This window comes from Pristiophorus japonicus, unplaced genomic scaffold (assembly GCF_044704955.1).
Source record: "Pristiophorus japonicus isolate sPriJap1 unplaced genomic scaffold, sPriJap1.hap1 HAP1_SCAFFOLD_1458, whole genome shotgun sequence".
Taxonomy (NCBI): Eukaryota; Metazoa; Chordata; class Chondrichthyes; family Pristiophoridae; genus Pristiophorus; species Pristiophorus japonicus.
Window position 1 is genome coordinate 1 of NW_027251132.1, and position 18,156 is coordinate 18,156.

General features: G+C 58.7%; 1 protein-coding gene across 1 annotated transcript in view; it reads left to right on the plus strand.

Annotated features, from left to right (window-relative positions):
- Positions 1 to 2,302: 2,302 nt before the first annotated feature.
- The window catches only part of LOC139242719 (histone-lysine N-methyltransferase SETD1A-like), a gene marked incomplete at both ends in the record, with an annotated part of 61,416 nt that continues 45,562 nt past the window's right edge, over positions 2,303 to 18,156 (plus strand). Inside the window, 5 exons of the mRNA XM_070870491.1 lie at positions 2,303 to 2,529; positions 3,606 to 4,626; positions 7,874 to 8,623; positions 11,316 to 11,507; positions 13,975 to 14,062. Of these exons, the coding sequence (XP_070726592.1) occupies positions 2,303 to 2,529; positions 3,606 to 4,626; positions 7,874 to 8,623; positions 11,316 to 11,507; positions 13,975 to 14,062 (2,278 nt within the window). The remainder of the gene's footprint in view (positions 2,530 to 3,605; positions 4,627 to 7,873; positions 8,624 to 11,315; positions 11,508 to 13,974; positions 14,063 to 18,156) is intronic.

An 18,156-nucleotide genomic window follows, 5' to 3' on the forward strand; every position in this document is an offset into this window, starting at 1 on the left:
CCCCTCTGTGCCCCTCTCCCCCCCTCTGTGCCCCTCTCCCCCCCTCTGTGCCCCTCTCCCCCCCTCTGTGCCCCTCTCCCCCCCTCTGTGCCCCTCTCCCCCCCTCTGTGCCCCTCTCCCCCCCTCTGTGCCCCTCTCCCCCCCTCTGTGCCCCTCTCCCCCCCTCTGTGCCCCTCTCCCCCCCTCTGTGCCCCTCTCCCCCCCTCTGTGCCCCTCTCCCCCCCTCTGTGCCCCTCTCCCCCCCTCTGTGCCCCTCTCCCCCCCTCTGTGCCCCTCTCCCCCCCTCTGTGCCCCTCTCCCCCCCTCTGTGCCCCTCTCCCCCCCTCTGTGCCCCTCTCCCCCCCTCTGTGCCCCTCTCCCCCCCTCTGTGCCCCTCTCCCCCCCTCTGTGCCCCTCTCCCCCCCTCTGTGCCCCTCTCCCCCCCTCTGTGCCCCTCTCCCCCCCTCTGTGCCCCTCTCCCCCCCTCTGTGCCCCTCTCCCCCCCTCTGTGCCCCTCTCCCCCCCTCTGTGCCCCTCTCCCCCCCCTCTGTGCCCCTCTCCCCCCCTCTGTGCCCCTCTCCCCCCCTCTGTGCCCCTCTCCCCCCCCTCTGTGCCCCTCTCCCCCCCTCTGTGCCCCTCTCCCCCCCTCTGTGCCCCTCTCCCCCCCTCTGTGCCCCTCTCCCCCCCTCTGTGCCCCTCTCCCCCCCTCTGTGCCCCTCTCCCCCCCTCTGTGCCCCTCTCCCCCCCTCTGTGCCCCTCTCCCCCCCTCTGTGCCCCTCTCCCCCCCTCTGTGCCCCTCTCCCCCCCTCTGTGCCCCTCTCCCCCCCTCTGTGCCCCTCTCCCCCCCTCTGTGCCCCTCTCCCCCCCTCTGTGCCCCTCTCCCCCCCTCTGTGCCCCTCTCCCCCCCTCTGTGCCCCTCTCCCCCCTCTGTGCCCCTCTCCCCCCCTCTGTGCCCCTCTCCCCCCCTCTGTGCCCCTCTCCCCCCCTCTGTGCCCCTCTCCCCCCCTCTGTGCCCCTCTCCCCCCCTCTGTGCCCCTCTCCCCCCCTCTGTGCCCCTCTCCCCCCCTCTGTGCCCCTCTCCCCCCCTCTGTGCCCCTCTCCCCCCCTCTGTGCCCCTCTCCCCCCCTCTGTGCCCCTCTCCCCCCCTCTGTGCCCCTCTCCCCCCCTCTGTGCCCCTCTCCCCCCCTCTGTGCCCCTCTCCCCCCCTCTGTGCCCCTCTCCCCCCCTCTGTGCCCCTCTCCCCCCCTCTGTGCCCCTCTCCCCCCCTCTGTGCCCCTCTCCCCCCCTCTGTGCCCCTCTCCCCCCCTCTGTGCCCCTCTCCCCCCCTCTGTGCCCCTCTCCCCCCCTCTGTGCCCCTCTCCCCCCCTCTGTGCCCCTCTCCCCCCCTCTGTGCCCCTCTCCCCCCCTCTGTGCCCCTCTCCCCCCCTCTGTGCCCCTCTCCCCCCCTCTGTGCCCCTCTCCCCCCCTCTGTGCCCCTCTCCCCCCCTCTGTGCCCCTCTCCCCCCCTCTGTGCCCCTCTCCCCCCCTCTGTGCCCCTCTCCCCCCTCTGTGCCCCTCTCCCCCCCTCTGTGCCCCTCTCCCCCCCTCTGTGCCCCTCTCCCCCCCTCTGTGCCCCTCTCCCCCCCTCTGTGCCCCTCTCCCCCCTCTGTGCCCCTCTCCCCCCCTCTGTGCCCCTCTCCCCCCCTCTGTGCCCCTCTCCCCCCCTCTGTGCCCCTCTCCCCCCCCTCTGTGCCCCTCTCCCCCCTCTGTGCCCCTCTCCCCCCCTCTGTGCCCCTCTCCCCCCCTCTGTGCCCCTCTCCCCCCCTCTGTGCCCCTCTCCCCCCCTCTGTGCCCCTCTCCCCCCCTCTGTGCCCCTCTCCCCCCCTCTGTGCCCCTCTCCCCCCCTCTGTGCCCCTCTCCCCCCCTCTGTGCCCCTCTCCCCCCCTCTGTGCCCCTCTCCCCCCCTCTGTGCCCCTCTCCCCCCCTCTGTGCCCCTCTCCCCCCCTCTGTGCCCCTCTCCCCCCCTCTGTGCCCCTCTCCCCCCCTCTGTGCCCCTCTCCCCCCCTCTGTGCCCCTCTCCCCCCCTCTGTGCCCCTCTCCCCCCCTCTGTGCCCCTCTCCCCCCCTCTGTGCCCCTCTCCCCCCCTCTGTGCCCCTCTCCCCCCCTCTGTGCCCCTCTTCCCCCCCCCTCTCCCCCTCGCTCGTGCTCTGTCACTCTCTTTCCCCCCCCTCTCTCGCTCCCCCTCTGTCTCTCTTGCTCTTCCTCCCCCCCCCTCTCGCTCTCACTCTCTCTCTCCCTCGTTCTCTCACTCTCTCTCTCCCCCACCCCCCCCCCTCGATCACAGACTAATGACCCCAGACGGCGACGATCGAATGATGCCAGCTTTCCCGCCGTCGTCGCCCAGCCCACGACCCCCGGCAACGGCACCCCCTGCTCTGTGGACACCGCGTACTCCAGCAGCCGGCAGGACACACCCTCCTCGTTCGGCCAGTACACCCCACAGTCCCAGGGGACCCCCTACACGCCCCGCGGAGGCACACCCTACTCCCAGGACTCCTCCTACTCCAGCAGGTGAGCAGGCCTGTGTTTGTGTGTCTATTAGAGGGGCGGTACTGAGGGAGCGCCGCACTGTCGGAGGGGCAGTACTGAGGGAGCGCCGCACTGTCGGAGGGGCAGTACTGAGGGAGCGCCGCACTGTCGGAGGGGCAGTACTGAGGGAGTGCCGCACTGTCGGAGGGGCAATACTGAGGGAGCGCCGCACTGTCGGAGGGGCAGTACTGAGGGAGCGCCGCACTGTCGGAGGGGCAGTACTGAGGGAGCACCGCACTGTCGGAGGGGCGGTACTGAGGGAGCGCTGCACTGTCGGAGGGGCGGCACTGAGAGAGCGCCGCACTGTCGGAGGGGCTGTACTGAGGGAGTGCCGCACTGTCGGAGGGGCGGTACTGAGGGAGTGCCGCACTGTCGGAGGGGCAGTACTGAGGGAGCGCCGCACTGTCGGAGGGGCAGTACTGAGGGAGCGCCGCACTGTCGGAGGGGCAGTACTGAGGGAGCACTGCAATGTCGGAGGGGCAGTACTGAGGGAGCACTGCAATGTCGGAGGGGCGGTACTGAGGGAGTGCTGCACTGTCGGAGGGGCAGTACTGAGGGAGTGCCGCACTGTCGGAGGGGCAGCACTGGGGGAACACCGCACTGTCGGAGGGGCAGTACTGAGGGAGCGCCGCACTGTCGGAGGGACGGTACTGAGGCAGCGCCACACTGTCGGAGGGACAGTACTGAGGGAGCGCCGCACTGTCGGAGGGACGGTACTGAGGCAGCGCCACACTGTCGGAGGGACAGTACTGAGGGAGCGCCGCACTGTCAGAGGGGCAGTACTGAGGGAGCGCCGCACTGTCGGAGGGGCGGTACTGAGGGAGCGCCGCACTGAGGGGCAGTCGTGAGTATGCGAGCCTGGGAATGAGGGAGGGGGTTGAGCAAGAGGAGGAGACGGAGGGAGAAATGGAGAGAATGAGCCAGTGGAACACACTCTCCCTCACCGCCCCCCCCCCCTCCCTCACCGCCTCCCCCCCTCCCTCAGCACGCCGCGCCCATTGATGTAAAAGGTCCAGTCGTTCACCAAATGCCTTTGTTCCCTTCCCACCCTGTTTCAGGCAGGGCACGCCCGGATACCAGAACTTCCAGCCGGACCCCGGCTACAAACCCAGGCGACGCGATAGCAGCAGCTCCTACTCGCGGAGACCCAGCCACCAGTACCCAGCCTACCGAGGCCCCGAGCACCACTACCCCAGTGGCTACAGCCAGACGTACCCCCAGGAGGGGCAGGCCTTCCAGCAGCAGCAGCAGCATCACCTCCACCAGGGGGCGGCCTACCACCCAGCGGGCGACGGGACGCCCTACCCCTCCCAGCAGCAAGAGGGCGCTGCCACGGGCTCCTCGGCCGCCTACCCCAACAGCCAGGGCTACGGGCAGGGCGGGACTGGGGCGACCTACGGGCAGAACTCCTACCCGCCCTACGCCGGGGCCAAGGAGGCCTTCCCGCTGCACCGCGACCACACCTTCCAGCAGCAGGCGGCGGCCGACCAGGACTACCGGGGGGCCGGGGGGGCTGCGTCGGCCGAGGATCCCCCGCCGGCCGAGGAGCGGCCCCCCTCGCCCCCGCCGCCCCCCGCCAGCCCGCCCGCCCCCCGGCCCAGCTCGCCCCCCGAGCCCGAGCCTGCCGCCGAGAGCCTGCCCTTCGCCCAGCACTCCAGCCTGGACTCGCGCATCGAGATGCTGCTGAAGGGGCAGCGGTCCAGCTTCTCCTTCCTGGGCCCCGACTCCGAGGACGAGGACGAGAGGCGCGGGGGAGGGGTTGGGGGGGAGGAGGAGCAGGAGGAGGAGCAGGCGGAAGGGGGGCCGGCGGGGGAGGGGCCGGCCGGGCGCCTCCCGCCCCCTCCCGCCGACGACCCCGCCGGCCCGCCCCTGCCCCCGGCCCCGCCCCCGCCCCCTCCCCCGCCCCCGCCCCCCGCCAGCTTCGAGGACGTGGAGGCGGCCGCTGCCCCTCCCCCGCTGCCCCCGCTGGGCCTGGACGGGGGTTGGGCCAGCGGCCACGGGCAGGGCGACGTCGCCGAGCGCAAGGGCCCGGCGCGGACACACGGCGAGGCGACGGCAACGGCAAACGGCGAGGACAGCGTAAGTGTGGCGGTTCCGTGTGCCTCTGGCCTGGTGTTTAATGGTGGTCATGGCCAGCGGCGTTGACAATGGGGGATAGTGTGTGAGAGATGTGAATATAAGAACATGGATATTAAGGTATCGTGCAGGAAAGTGTTGAAACATCAAAACATAGAAAATAGGAGCCCTTCTCGACACAAAAGGCATCAAGGGGTATGGGGAGAAAGCAGGAGTATGTATAGCGCACGTATTGGGAGCAGGAGTCGGCCATTCGGCCCCTCGAATCTGCACCGCCATCCAATACGATCATGGCTGATCCTCCATCTACTGAGATGAGGAGGAATTTCTTCACTCAGAGGGGGGTGAATCTCTGGAATTCTCTGCCCCCAGAGGGCTGTGGAGGGCTCAGTCGTTGAGTATATTCAAGGCCGAGAGCGATAGGTTTTTGGATACGAAGGGAATCGAGGGATATGGGGATCGGGCGGGCAAGTGCAGTTGAGGTCGGAGGTCAGCCGTGATCTCATTGAGTGGCGGAGCAGGCTCGAGGGGCCGAATGGCCGACTCCTGCTCCGAATACGTGCGCTGTACATACTCCTGCTTTCTCCCCATACCCCTTGATGCCTTTTGTGTCTAGAAATCTATCGATCTCCCTCTTAGATATATTCAGTGACTTGGCCTCCACAGCCTTCTGAGGTCGAGAATTCCACAGGTTCACCAGCCTCTGAGTGAAAACGTTTCTCCTCATCTCGGTCCGAAATTTCCTCCCCCGTATTTGAGGTAGAATATTTGTATGCAGGTACAGCAAGTGATCAGGAAGGCCAATGGAATGTTGGCCTTTATTGCAAAGGGGATGGAGTATAAAAGCAGGGAAGTCTTGCTCCAGTTATACAGGGTATTGGTGAGGCCACACCTGGAGTACTGCGTGCAGTTTTGGTCTCCGTATTTAAGGAGGGATACACTTGCATTGGAGGCAGTTCAGAGAAAGTTCACTCGGTTGATTCCGGAGTTGCCTTATGAATGGTAAGTGCCGCAGGGAATTGAATACGGTCAGGGTGATCTCCCGGGCTAGTTTCGATCGCCTGGATGAGTTGGAGAGGAATTTTCCCAGATTTTTTCCCCCTAAATTGGCCTGGGTTTTTATCTGGTTTTTGGCCTCTCCCAGGAGATCACGTGGCTCCGGTTGGGGTGGAGTGTAGAATGTTTCGGTGTAAGGGGTGTCGCAGGTGTGTGGGGCGGACTGGTTGGGCTTGGGTGCTCTTTGCCTTTCCGTCATTGTTCATGGGTTTATATGTAACCTTCAGGGCTGCTGACCGAGGGCCGAGCGGCTCTGTGTTGGCCGGCGCGGACACGCCGGGCCGAAATGGCCTCCTTCTGCACTGTAAATTTTTGATAGGTTGAGTAGGTTGGCCCTGTACACGTTGGAGTTCAGAAGAATGAGAGGTGATCTTATCGAAACTTAGAAGATACCGAGGGGGCTTGACAAGGTGGATGCAGAGAGGATGTTTCCACTCATGGGAAACTAAAACCAGGGGACATAGTCTCAGAATAAGGGGCCGCCCATTTAAAACTGAGATGAGGAGGAATTTCTTCTTTGTAAATCTGTGGAATTCTCTGCCCCAGAGAGCTGTGGAGGCTGGGACATTGAATATATTTAAGGTGGAGATAGACAGATTTTTGAGCGATAAGGGAGTGAAGGGTTATGGGGAGCGGGCGGGGAAGTGGAGCTGAGTCCATGATCGGATCAGCCATGATCGTATTAAATGGCGGAGCAGGCTCGAGGGGCCGAATGGCCGGCTCCTGCTCCTATTTCTTATGTTCTTACTACCGTTTATTATTTAGACGCCTATAGAAGACGTTTGGCTACAGAAGATGTTAACTGCCAATCTATTCTCATACGCTCGCTCTCTCTCTCTCTCTGCCCCATTTATTTTCTTTTTCACTTCCCCGCTGAACTTTCTGTATTCAGCCTGATTCTCACTTGTATTCTCAGCCTGACGTCTGTCATACGCGCTCATTTACTGCCTCATCTTCCCCTTCCAACGCTTCTGTCATCCAGGAAGCTCTGGCATTGGTTGCCCTACCTTTCCCCCTCTGGGAACGTACCCCGACTGTTCCTGAACCATCTCTTTAAAGGCAGACCATTGTTAGATTACAGTTTTGCCCGCCAATCTATGATTCCCATTTACCCGGGCCACATCCATTCTCAACCCACTGAAATTGGCCGACCTCCAGTTAAGAATTTTTAGTCTAGATGTCTCCCTGTCCTTTTCCATAGCTAATCTAAACTTTATGATACTGTGATAACTATTCTTGTATAGCGTCAGTATTAGGAGCAAGGAGTCGGCCATTCGGCCCCTCGAGCCTGCTCCGCCATTCATTGAGATCACGGCTGACCTTCGACCTCAACCCCACGTTCCTGCCCGATCTCCATATCCCTCGATTCCCTTACGATCCAAACACCTATCGACCTCAGCCTTGAATATACTCAACGACTGAGCCTCCACAGCCCTCTGGGGCAGAGAATTCCAAAGATTCACCCCCCTCTGAGTGAAGAAATTCCTCCTCATCTCCGTCCTAAATAGATAGAGGATCAGCCATGATCATATTGAATGGCGGTGCAGGCTCGAAGGGCCGAATGACCTACTCCTGCACCTATTTTCTATGTTTCTAAATGGCCGACCCCTTATCCTGAGACTGTGTGACCCCTGGTTCTTGACTCCCCAGCCCCGGGGGGGGGGAAACACCCTCCCTGCATCTACCCTGTCAAGCCCTGTAAGAATTGTGTGTGTTTCAATGAGATTGCCTCTCATTCTTCTCAACTCCAAAGAATATCGGCACCTAGTCTACTTAATCTCTCCTCATAGGACAATCGCCCCGTCCCAGGAATCAGTCTGGTGAAGCTCTGTTGCACTCTCTCAATGGCAAGTGTATCCTTCCTTGGGGAAAGAGACCAGAACTGTGCACACTGTGTTTCAATGAGATCGCCTCTCATTCTTCTAAACTCTAGAGAATATCGGCCCGGTCTACTCAATCTCTCCTCATAGGACAATCCCCCCCGTCCCAGGAATCAGTCTGGTGAAGCTCTGTTGCACTCCCTGAATGGCAAGTGTATCCTTCCTTGGGTAAAGAGACCAGAACATATGAAGAACATAAGAATTAGGAGCAGGAGGTGGGTGGGGAAGGGGACGGGGAGGAGTGAGCGATGTCTTGTAATCGATGCGGGCTGATGGTCTCCTCTCCCTCCCTCCCTGCCATCCTTCTGTTGCAGGCCTCGGCCCACTCAGGCGAAGACATGGAGATCTCTGACGACGAGGCGGGCGACCACCGCGCCGGGGAGCGTATCGAGGTGGCCTCCATGGGGCCGGGCTACCCGGGCTTCGGCCTGCAGCCCGAGCTGGGCGCCCTGCTGAGCCACGGGGCCGGGGCGGGGCTGGGGGAGGAGGTGGCGGCCTCGTCCTCGGCCTTTGCCCCCCACATCTACAACTTCATGAACTCGATGGAGCTGATGAGCCGGCTGGGCAGCCAGTGGGGCGGCATGCCCATGTCCTTCCAGATGCAGACCCAGATGCTGAGCCGCCTGCAGCAGCTGATGAGGGGCAAGGCCCTGGGGGGCGGGGCCGAGGCCTTTGCCCCCTACCCGGCCGACGGGGCCTTCGGGGCACAGCCGGCTTACGGGGGCTACCGGGCGCCGGAGCGCGAGGGCAGGGCCTTCTCCGAGCGCGAGCCCCAGCCCTTCCTGGTCGCCAACGCCGTCGTGGCGGCTGCTGCCAACGCCGCGGCTGCTGCCAACGCCTCTGCCCCGGCCCCCGCCTACGAGGCCTTCGACTACCCGGGCCGCACCTGGCCCTTGGAGGAGCAGAAGGACGACCCGCACTTCCCCACGGTGGACAGCGTCCTCTCCACCCTCATCCAGGAGATGAAGAACATCATGAAGAGGGACCTCAACCGCAAGATGGTGGAGATGGTGGCGTTCCGGACCTTCGACGAATGGTGGGAGCGCAAGGAGCAGAAGGCCAAGGTAGGCCGGGGGTCTTCTCCCCCCCCCCCCACCCCACCTCACCCCCACTCCCTCACCCCTTCCCCCTCCCCCCCACCCCCTCCCCCCCCCCCCCCCCCCACTCCCTCACCCCCCTCTCCCACTCGCTACATTGGCTTCCGGTTAAGCAACGCCTCGATTTCAAAATTCTCATCCTTTGTTACAAATCCCTCCATGGCCCTCACCCCTCCCTATCTCTGTAACCTCCTCCAGCCCCTACAACCCCCCAAGATGTCTGCGCTGCTCTAACTCTGCCCGCTTGACCATCCCTGATTATAATCGCATAATAATTGGTGGCTGGGCCTTCTGTTGCCTAGGCCCCAAGCTCTGGAACTCCCGGCCTAAACCTCTCTGCTTCTCTATCTCCCCTCCTTTTAAGACACTCCTTAGAACCTACCTCTTTGACCAAGCATTTGACCTAATATCTCGTCATGGCTCAGTATCAAATTGTGATTGACTGCGCCTTGGGGCGATTTGTCACTTTAAAGGCGTGGTATACATACAAGTTATTGTTGCATTCTAGTCTTCTAACTATAAATGCCAGTATTCCATTAGCCTTTTGATCATTTTCTGCCACTGTCCATGACCTATTAAGGTTCTATGAACATGGGCCCTTAAGCCTCTTTGGACTGCCACTGTTTCTACCGTCTCACCTCTGTGTCATATTTTCCACCTCTGTAACATCGCCCGTCTTTGCCCCCTGCCTCAGCTCATCCGCTGCTGAAGCCCTCATCCGTGCCTTTGTTACCTCCAGACTTGACCATTCCAACGCACTCCTGGCTGGCCTCCCACATTCTACCCTACGTCAACTAGAGGTGATCCAAAACTCGGCTGCCCCCGTGTCCTAAATCGCACCCAGTCCCGCTCACCCATCACCCCCTGTGCTCACTGCCCCGTGTCCTTGCTCACTGCCCCGTGTCCTAACTCACACCGAGTCCCGCTCACACATCACCCCCTGTGCTCACTGACCCCGTGTCCTAACTCGCACCCAGTCCCGCTCACCCATCACCCCCTGTGCTCACTGCCCCGTGTCCTAACTCACACCGAGTCCCGCTCACACATCACCCCCTGTGCTCACTGACCCCGTGTCCTAACTCGCACCCAGTCCCACTCACCCATCACCCCCTGTGCTCACTGACCGACGATAGTTTCCGGTTAAGCAACGCCTCGATTTCAAAATTCAAATCCTGGTTTACAAATTCCTCCATGGCCACTCGCCCCCTCCCTATCTCTGTAACCCCCTCCAGCCCCTACACCCCTCCCTATCTCTGTAACCCCCTCCAGCCCCTACACCCCTCCCTATCTCTGTAACCCCCTCCAGCCCCTACACCCCTCCCTATCTCTGTAACCTCCTCCAGCCACTACACCCCTCCCTATCTCTGTAACCCCCTCCAGTCCCTACACCCCTCCCTATCTCCGTAAACTCCTCCAGCCCCTACACCCCTCCCTATCTCTGTAAACTCCTCCAGCCCCTACACCTCTCCCTATCTCTGTAACCTCCTCCAGCCCCTACACCCTCCCTATCTCTGTAAACTCCTCCAGCCCCTACACCCCTCCCTATCTCTGTAACCTCCTCCAGCCCCTACACTCCTCCCCTCCTCCCTATCTCTGTAAACTCCTCCAGCCCCGACACCCCTCCCTATCTCTGTAACCTCCTCCAGCCCCTACACCCCTCCCTATCTCTGTAACCCCCTCCAGCCCCCTACACCCCTCCCTATCTCTGTAACCTCCTCCAGCCCCTACACCCCTCCCTATCTCTGTAACCCCCTCCAGCCCCCTACACCCCTCCCTATCTCTGTAACCTCCCCCAGCCCCTACACCCCTCCCTATCTCTGTAACCTCCTCCAGCCCCTACACCCCTCCCTATCTCTGTAACCTCCTCCAGCCCCTACACCCCTCCCTATCTCTGTAACCTCCTCCAGCCCCTACACCCCTCCCTATCTCTGTAACCTCCTCCAGCCCCTACACCCCTCCCTATCTCTGTAACCTCCTCCAGCCCCTACACCCCTCCCTATCTCTGTAACCTCCTCCAGCCCCTACACCCCTCCCTATCTCTGTAACCTCCTCCAGCCCCTACACCCCTCCCTATCTCTGTAACCTCCTCCAGCCCCTACACCCCTCCCTATCTCTGTAACCTCCTCCAGCCCCGACACCCCTCCCTATCTCTGTAACCTCCTCGTGCCCCTACACCCCTCCCTATCTCTGTAACCTCCTCCAGCCCCACAACCCCCCCGAGATGTCTGCGCTCCTCTAATTCTGCCCTCCTGACCATCCCTGATTATAATCGCTCCACCATCGGTGGCCGTGCCTTCTGTTCCTGGAACTCCCTCCCTAAACCTCCCCGCCTCTCTACCGCTCTTTCCTCCTTCAAGACGCTCCTTAAAACCGATCTCTTTGACCAACCTGCCCGAATTTCTCCTTATGTGGGTTGGGGTCAAATTTTCTTGTTTTTTGTCTCGTAACACTCCTGTGAAGTGCCTTAGGACGGTTTGCTATGTTAAAGGCGCTGTATAAATGCGAGTTGTTGTTTAGTACGATTGGCGGGGTCCCATTTGCGCAGAGGCAGGATCCCAGGCAGGGCGAGGGGGGGGGGGAGTTTGACTGTCTTTACATGCATCCGAGAAGAATGTCCGTGTGTCTCTCTATCTATTCTCTCTCTCGCTCTCTCTCTCAGCCCTTCCACAATGCGGCCAGACTCCAAGCCAAGGAGGAGGAGAAGCCCAAACCCAAGGAGCCCGCCATGTTTTCGCTGGTCGACTGGGCCAAGAGTGGTGGGGTTGGGGGAGGCGGGAGCAGCGCCAGTGGCCTGGAGGGCTACGGGTTCGGGATGGGCCTTCGAGCATCGTTACGGCTCCCGTCCTTCAAGGTAAGAAACGGGGACCGGGTGTCACAGTGCGTTAGATACACTGCCCTTTCCCCCTCTGGGACCGGGTGTCACAGTGTGTTAGATACACTGTCCTTTCCCCCTCTGGGACCGGGTGTCACAGTGCGTTAGATACACTGTCCTTTCCCCCTCTGGGACCGGGGATCACAGTGCGTTAGATACACTGTCCTTTCCCCCTCTGGGACCGGGTGTCACAGAGCGTTAGATACACTGTCCTTTCCCCCTCTGGGACCGGGTGTCACAGTGCGTTAGATACACTGTCCTTTCTCCCTCTAGGACCAGGTGTCACAGTGCGTTAGATACACTGTCCTTTCCCCCTCTGGGACCGGGTGTCACAGTGCGTTAGATACACTGTCCATTCCCCCTCTGGGATCGGGTGTCACAGTGCGTTAGATACACTGTCCTTTCCCCCTCTGGGACCGGGTGTCACAGTGCGTTAGATACACTGACCTTTCCCCCTCTGGGACCGGGTGTCACAGTGGGTTAGATACACTGTCCTTTCCCCCTCTGGGACCGGGTGTCACAGTGCGTTAGATACACTGTCCTTTCCCCCTCTGGGACCAGGTGTCACAGTGCGTTAGATACACTGTCCTTTCCCCCTCTGGGACCGGGTGTCACAGTGCGTTAGATACACTGTCCTTTCCCCCTCTGGGACCGGGTGTCATGCTTGACAAATCTTCTGGAATTTTTTGAGGATGTTTCCAGTAGAGTGGATAAGGGAGAACCAGTTGATGTGGTATATTTGGACTTTCAGAAGGCGTTCGACAAGGTCCCACACAAGAGATTGATGTGCAAAGTTAGAGCACATGGGATTGGGGGTAGTGTACTGACATGGATTGAGAACTGGTTGTCAGACAGGAAGCAAAGAGTAGGAGTAAATGGGTACTTTTCAGAATGGCAGGCAGTGACTAGTGGGGTACCGCAAGGTTCTGTGCTGGGGCCCCAGCTGTTTACACTGTACATTAATGATTTAGATGAGGGGATTAAATGTAGTATCTCCAAATTTGCGGATGACACTAAGTTGGGTGGCAGTGTGAGCTGCGAGGAGGATGCTGTGAGGCTGCAGAGCGACTTGGATAGGTTAGGTGAGTGGGCAAATGCATGGCAGATGAAGTATAATGTGGATAAATGTGAGATTATCCACTTTGGTGGTAAAAACAGAGAGACAGACTATTATCTGAATGGTGACAGATTAGGAAAAGGGGAGGTGCAAAGAGACCTGGGTGTCATGGTACATCAGTCATTGAAGGTTGGCATGCAGGTGCAGCAGGCGGTTAAGAAAGCAAATGGCATGTTGGCCTTCATAGCAAGGGGATTTGAGTACAGGGGCAGGGAGGTGTTGCTACAGTTGTACAGGGCATTGGTGAGGCCACACCTGGAGTATTGTGTACAGTTTTGGTCTCCTAACCTGAGGAAGGACATTCTTGCTATTGAGGGAGTGCAGCGAAGGTTCACCAGACTGATTCCCGGGATGGCGGGACTGACCTATCAAGAAAGACTGGATCAACTGGGCTTGTATTCACTGGAGTTCAGAAGAATGAGAGGGGACCTCATAGAAACATATAAAATTCTGACGGGGTTAGACAGGTTAGATGCAGGAAGAATGTTCCCAATGTTGGGGAAGTCCAGAACCAGGGGTCACAGTCTAAGGATAAGGGGTAAGCCATTTAGGACCGAGATGCGGAGGAACTTCTTCACCCAGAGAGTGGTGAACCTGTGGAATTCTCTACCACAGAAAGTTGTTGAGGCCAATTCACTAAATATATTCAAAAAGGAGTTAGATGAGGTCCTTACTGCTAGGGGGATCAAGGGGTATGGCGAGAAAGCAGGAATGGGGTATTGAAGTTGAATGTTCAGCCATGAACTCATTGAATGGCGGTGCAGTCTAGAAGGGCCGAATGGCCTACTCCTGCACCTATTTTCTATGTTTCTATGTTTCCCCCTCTGGGACCGGGTGTCACAGTGCGTTAGATACACTGTCCTTTCCCCCTCTGGGACCGGGTGTCACAGTATGTTAGATACACTGTCCTTTCCCCCTCTGGGACCGGGTGTCACAGTGCGTTAGATACACTGTCCTTTCCCCCTCTGGGACCGGGTGTCACAGTGCGTTAGATACACTGTCCTTTCCCCCTCTGGGACCGGGTGTCACAGTGCGTTAGATACACTGTCCTTTCCCCCTCTGGGACCGGGTGTCACAGTGCGATAGATACACTGTCCTTTCCCCCTCTGGGACCGGGTGTCACAGTGTGTTAGATACACTGTCCTTTCCCCCTCTGGGACCGGGTGTCACAGTGCGTTAGATACACTGTCCTTTCCCCCTCTGGGACCGGGTGTCACAGTGCGTTAGATACAATATCTTTCACCCCGTTGCTGGAGCGACCGTCCGGATCAGCCCTTCCCCTCGTCTCCTCCACACTTTCCGTGTTTTGTGTTGCTTCCCGTTCCCCAGGTGAAAAGGAAGGAGCTGTCGGAACTCCCGGAGAGCGTGGAGCAGAAGCGACCTCGCCCGTCCCTGCCCCAGTACGAGGAGGATGAAGGTAAGCCTCGAGGGGCCGAGAGGGGGTGGAGGGCGCGCTGGTATTTCAACCGAAGAGAGGGCGGTTCTGAGACCTTGGCCTCCTGTCGCTCACGACCGCTAGTGATGCTCAACTCCCACCTCACTACGGCTCTCCTGGAAGTCATTCCCGCGCTCCCGCCCTCCCTGAATCCCGTCGCCCCCACCCCTTAAATATCTCCCGCCCGTGACCTCCGACCCACACTGGCTCCCAGTCTGCCAGCACCCGACACAAGCCATCCTCTCCCGTCGAATGCCCGCTCACCTCCGAATCCTCTTTCCGCGATTTTCAATTCCGCCCTCTTACGCATCCACCATAACCTTCGACCCCACCATTGGCGGCCGAGCCTTCAGCCGCCTCTGCCCTCGGCTCTGCAATCTGGGTGACATTCAGGCTCGGGCTGGTACGTGGCAAGTAACTTTCGCGCCACACAAGTGCCAGGCAATGACCATCTGCAACAAGCGAGAGTCTAACCACCGCCCTCTGACATTCAATGGTATTACCATGTCCGAATCCCCCCACCATCAACATCCAGGGGGTCACCATTGACTGGACCAGACACACAAATACTGTGGCTACAAGAGCGGGTCAGAGGCTGGGTATTCTGTGTCTCCCCTCCTGACTCCCCAAAGCCTTCCCACCATCTACAAGGCACAAGTCAGGAGTGTGAGGGAACACTCCCCACTTGCCTGGATGAGTTGCAGCTCCAACAAACACTCGAGAAGCTCGACACCGTCCAGGACAAAGCAGCCCCGCTCGATCGACACGCTACCCACCACCTTCAACACTCACTCCCCCCACCACCGGCGCCCCCTGGCTGCAGTGTGTACCATCCACAAGATGCACCGCGGCAACTGGCCAAGGCTTCTCCGGCAGCAAACCCGCGGCCTCTACCGCCCAGAAGGTCAAGGGCAGCAGGTCCATGGGAACACCACCCCCTCCACGTTCCCCTCCCAGTCACACACCATCCCCACTTGGAAATATATCGGCCGTTCCTTCATCGTCGCTGGGTCACAATCCTGGAACTCCCTCCCCGACAGCACTGTGGGAGCACCTTCACCACACGGACTGCAGCGGTTCAAGAAGGGGGCTCACCACCACCTTCTCAACGGGGACGAGGGACGGGCGATAAATGCTGGGCCTTGCCAGCGACGCCCACAGCCCAGGAACTAACCTTTTTAAAAAAAAATTTAAAAAATCCCCCCTCCCCCCCCCACCCCCACCCCTGAACCACTCCTCCACTGTTTAAGACCCGCCGACCACTCCTTAAAAGACGGGAGCGTTAGGAACAGGCCATTGAGCTCCTGGTGGTTGTGCGGCCATTCATGATCATGGTTGGATCTGTGAGAGGTGACCTTATCGAAACTCCACTGTGTAGAGGCCCAACCTACTCAACCTTTCCTCATAAGTGACCCTTCTAGAATCTTCCGGAGTTTTTTGAGGATGTTTCCAGTAGAGTGGACAAGGGACAACCAGTTGATGTGGTTTATTTGGACTTTCAGAAGGCTTTCGACAAGGTCCCACACAGGAGATTAATGTGCAAAGTTAAAGCACATGGGATTGGGGGTAGTGTGCTGACATGGATTGAGAACTGGTTGTCAGACAGGAAGCAAAGAGTAGGAGTAAATGGGTACTTTTCAGAATGGCAGGCAGTGACTAGTGGGGTACCGCAAGGTTCTGTGCTGGGGCCCCAGCTGTTTACATTGTACATTAATGATTTAGACGAGGGGATTAAATGTAGTATCTCCAAATTTGCGGATGACACTAAGTTGGGTGGCAGTGTGAGCTGCGAGGAGGATGCTATGAGGCTGCAGAGTGACTTGGATAGGTTAGGTGTGTGGGCAAATGCATGGCAGATGAAGTATAATGTGGATAAATGTGAGGTTATCCACTTTGGTGGTAAAAACAGAGACAGACTATTATCTGAATGGTGACAGATTAGGAAAAGGGAAGGTGCAACGAGACCTGGGTGTCATGGTACATCAGTCATTGAAGGTTGGCATGCAGGTACAGCAGGCGGTTAAGAAAGCAAATGGCATGTTGGCCTTCACAGCGAGGAGATTTGAGTACAGGGGCAGGGAGGTGTTGCTACAGTTGTACAGGGCCTTGGTGAGGCCACACCTGGAGTATTGTGTACAGTTTTGGTGGTCTAACCTGAAGAAGGACATTCTTGCTATTGAGGGAGTGCAGCGAAGGTTCACCAGACTGATTCCCGGGATGGCGGGACTGACCTATCAAGAAAGTCTGGATCAACTGGGCTTGTATTCACTGGAGTTCAGAAGAATGGGAGGGGACCTCATAGAAATGTTTAAAATTCTGACGGGTTCAGACAGGTTAGATGCAGGAAGAATGTTCCCAATGTTGGGGAAGTCCAGAACCAGGGGACACAGTCTAAGGATAAGGGGTAAGCCATTTAGGACCGAGATGAGGAGAAACTTCTTCACCCAGAGAGTGGTGAACCTGTGGAATTCTCTACCACAGAAAGTTGTTGAGGCCAATTCACTAAATATATTCAAAAAGGAGTTAGATGAAGTCCTTACTACTAGGGGGATCAAGGGGTATGGCGAGAAAGCAGGAATGGGGTACTGAAGTTGCATGTTCAGCCATGAACTCATTGAATGGCGGTGCAGGCTCGAAGGGCCGAATGGCCTACTCCTGCACCTATTTTCTATGTTTCTATGACCTCCCTCGTCCCCGGGATCAACCGAGTGAACCTTCTCTGAACTGCCGCCAATGCGCAAGTATGAGCGGCACCCGGCCTGCGAGCACCATCGGAGCAGGCCGGGAGCGGAGAGGAGCAGTGTGATGGCGTACCACTCCAGGGAGCAGCATAGAAACATAGAACATAGACAATAGGTGCAGGAGTAGGCCATTCGGCCCTTCTAGCCTGCACCGCCATTCAATGAGTTCATGGCTGAACATTCAACTTCAGTACCCCATTCCTACTTTCTCACCATACCCCTTGATCCCCCGAGTAGAAAGGACCACATCTAACTCCTTTTTGAATATATTTAGTGAATTGGCCTCAACAACTTTCTGTGGTAGAGAATTCCACAGGTTCACCACTCTCTGGGTGAAGAAGTTTCTCCTCATCTCGGTCCTAAATGGCTTACCCCTTATCCTTAGCATGTGCTGGAGTAGGAGAGCAACGGCAGTGAAGAATGACGTCACCAAGATCCTGGTCGGTGATTGGAGCGTGGGGCAGGTACAGCAGGAGCAGCGAGGTCGGGGCGAAGGAGCGGCGAGAGATTGCAGAGGGACGTGATTGGGGGCCCAGGAGAGGCGAGGGCCCAGGGGCAGCACGGGGGCCCAGCCCACACTGTGCGATATGTGCGCGCGCTGGGTCCGTGCAGCAGAGCTGGTCTCCAGGCGTCCTGGTTAACCCTCGCCACTGGACCAAGACCCAGCTCTGTCAAGCCCCGTGTGGTGGCTGGTGTGCAACAGTCACCCCACGTTAAACATAGAAAATAGGTGCAGGAGCAGGCCATTCGGCCCTTCGAGCCTGCACCGCCATCCAATATGATCATGGCTGATCATTCCCTCAGTACCCCATTCCTGCTTTCTCTCCATACCCCTTGATCTCTTTAGCCGTAAGGGCCACATCTAAACCCTTTTGAATATATAACGAACTGGCCTCAACAACTCTCTGTGGTAGAGAATTCAACAGGTTCACCACTCTCTGGGTGAAGAAGTTTCTCCTCATCTCGGTCCTAAATGGCTTACCCCTTATCCTTAGACTGTGAGCCCTGGTTCTGGACTTCCCCAACATCGGGAACATTCTTCCTGCAGCTAACCTGTCCAGTCCCGTCAGAATTTTAAACGTTTCTATGAGATCCCCTCTCATTCTTCTAAATTCCAGTGAATACAGGCCCAGTCGATCCAGTCTTTCTTCATAGGTCAGTCCTGCCATCCCGGGAATCAGTCTGGTGAACCTTCGCTGCACTCCCTCAATAGCAAGAATGTCCTTCCTCAGATTAGGAGACCAAAACTGAACACAATATTCCTGGTGAGGCCTCACCAAGGCCCTGTACAACTGTAATAAGACCTCCCTGCTCCTATACTCAAATCCCCTCGCT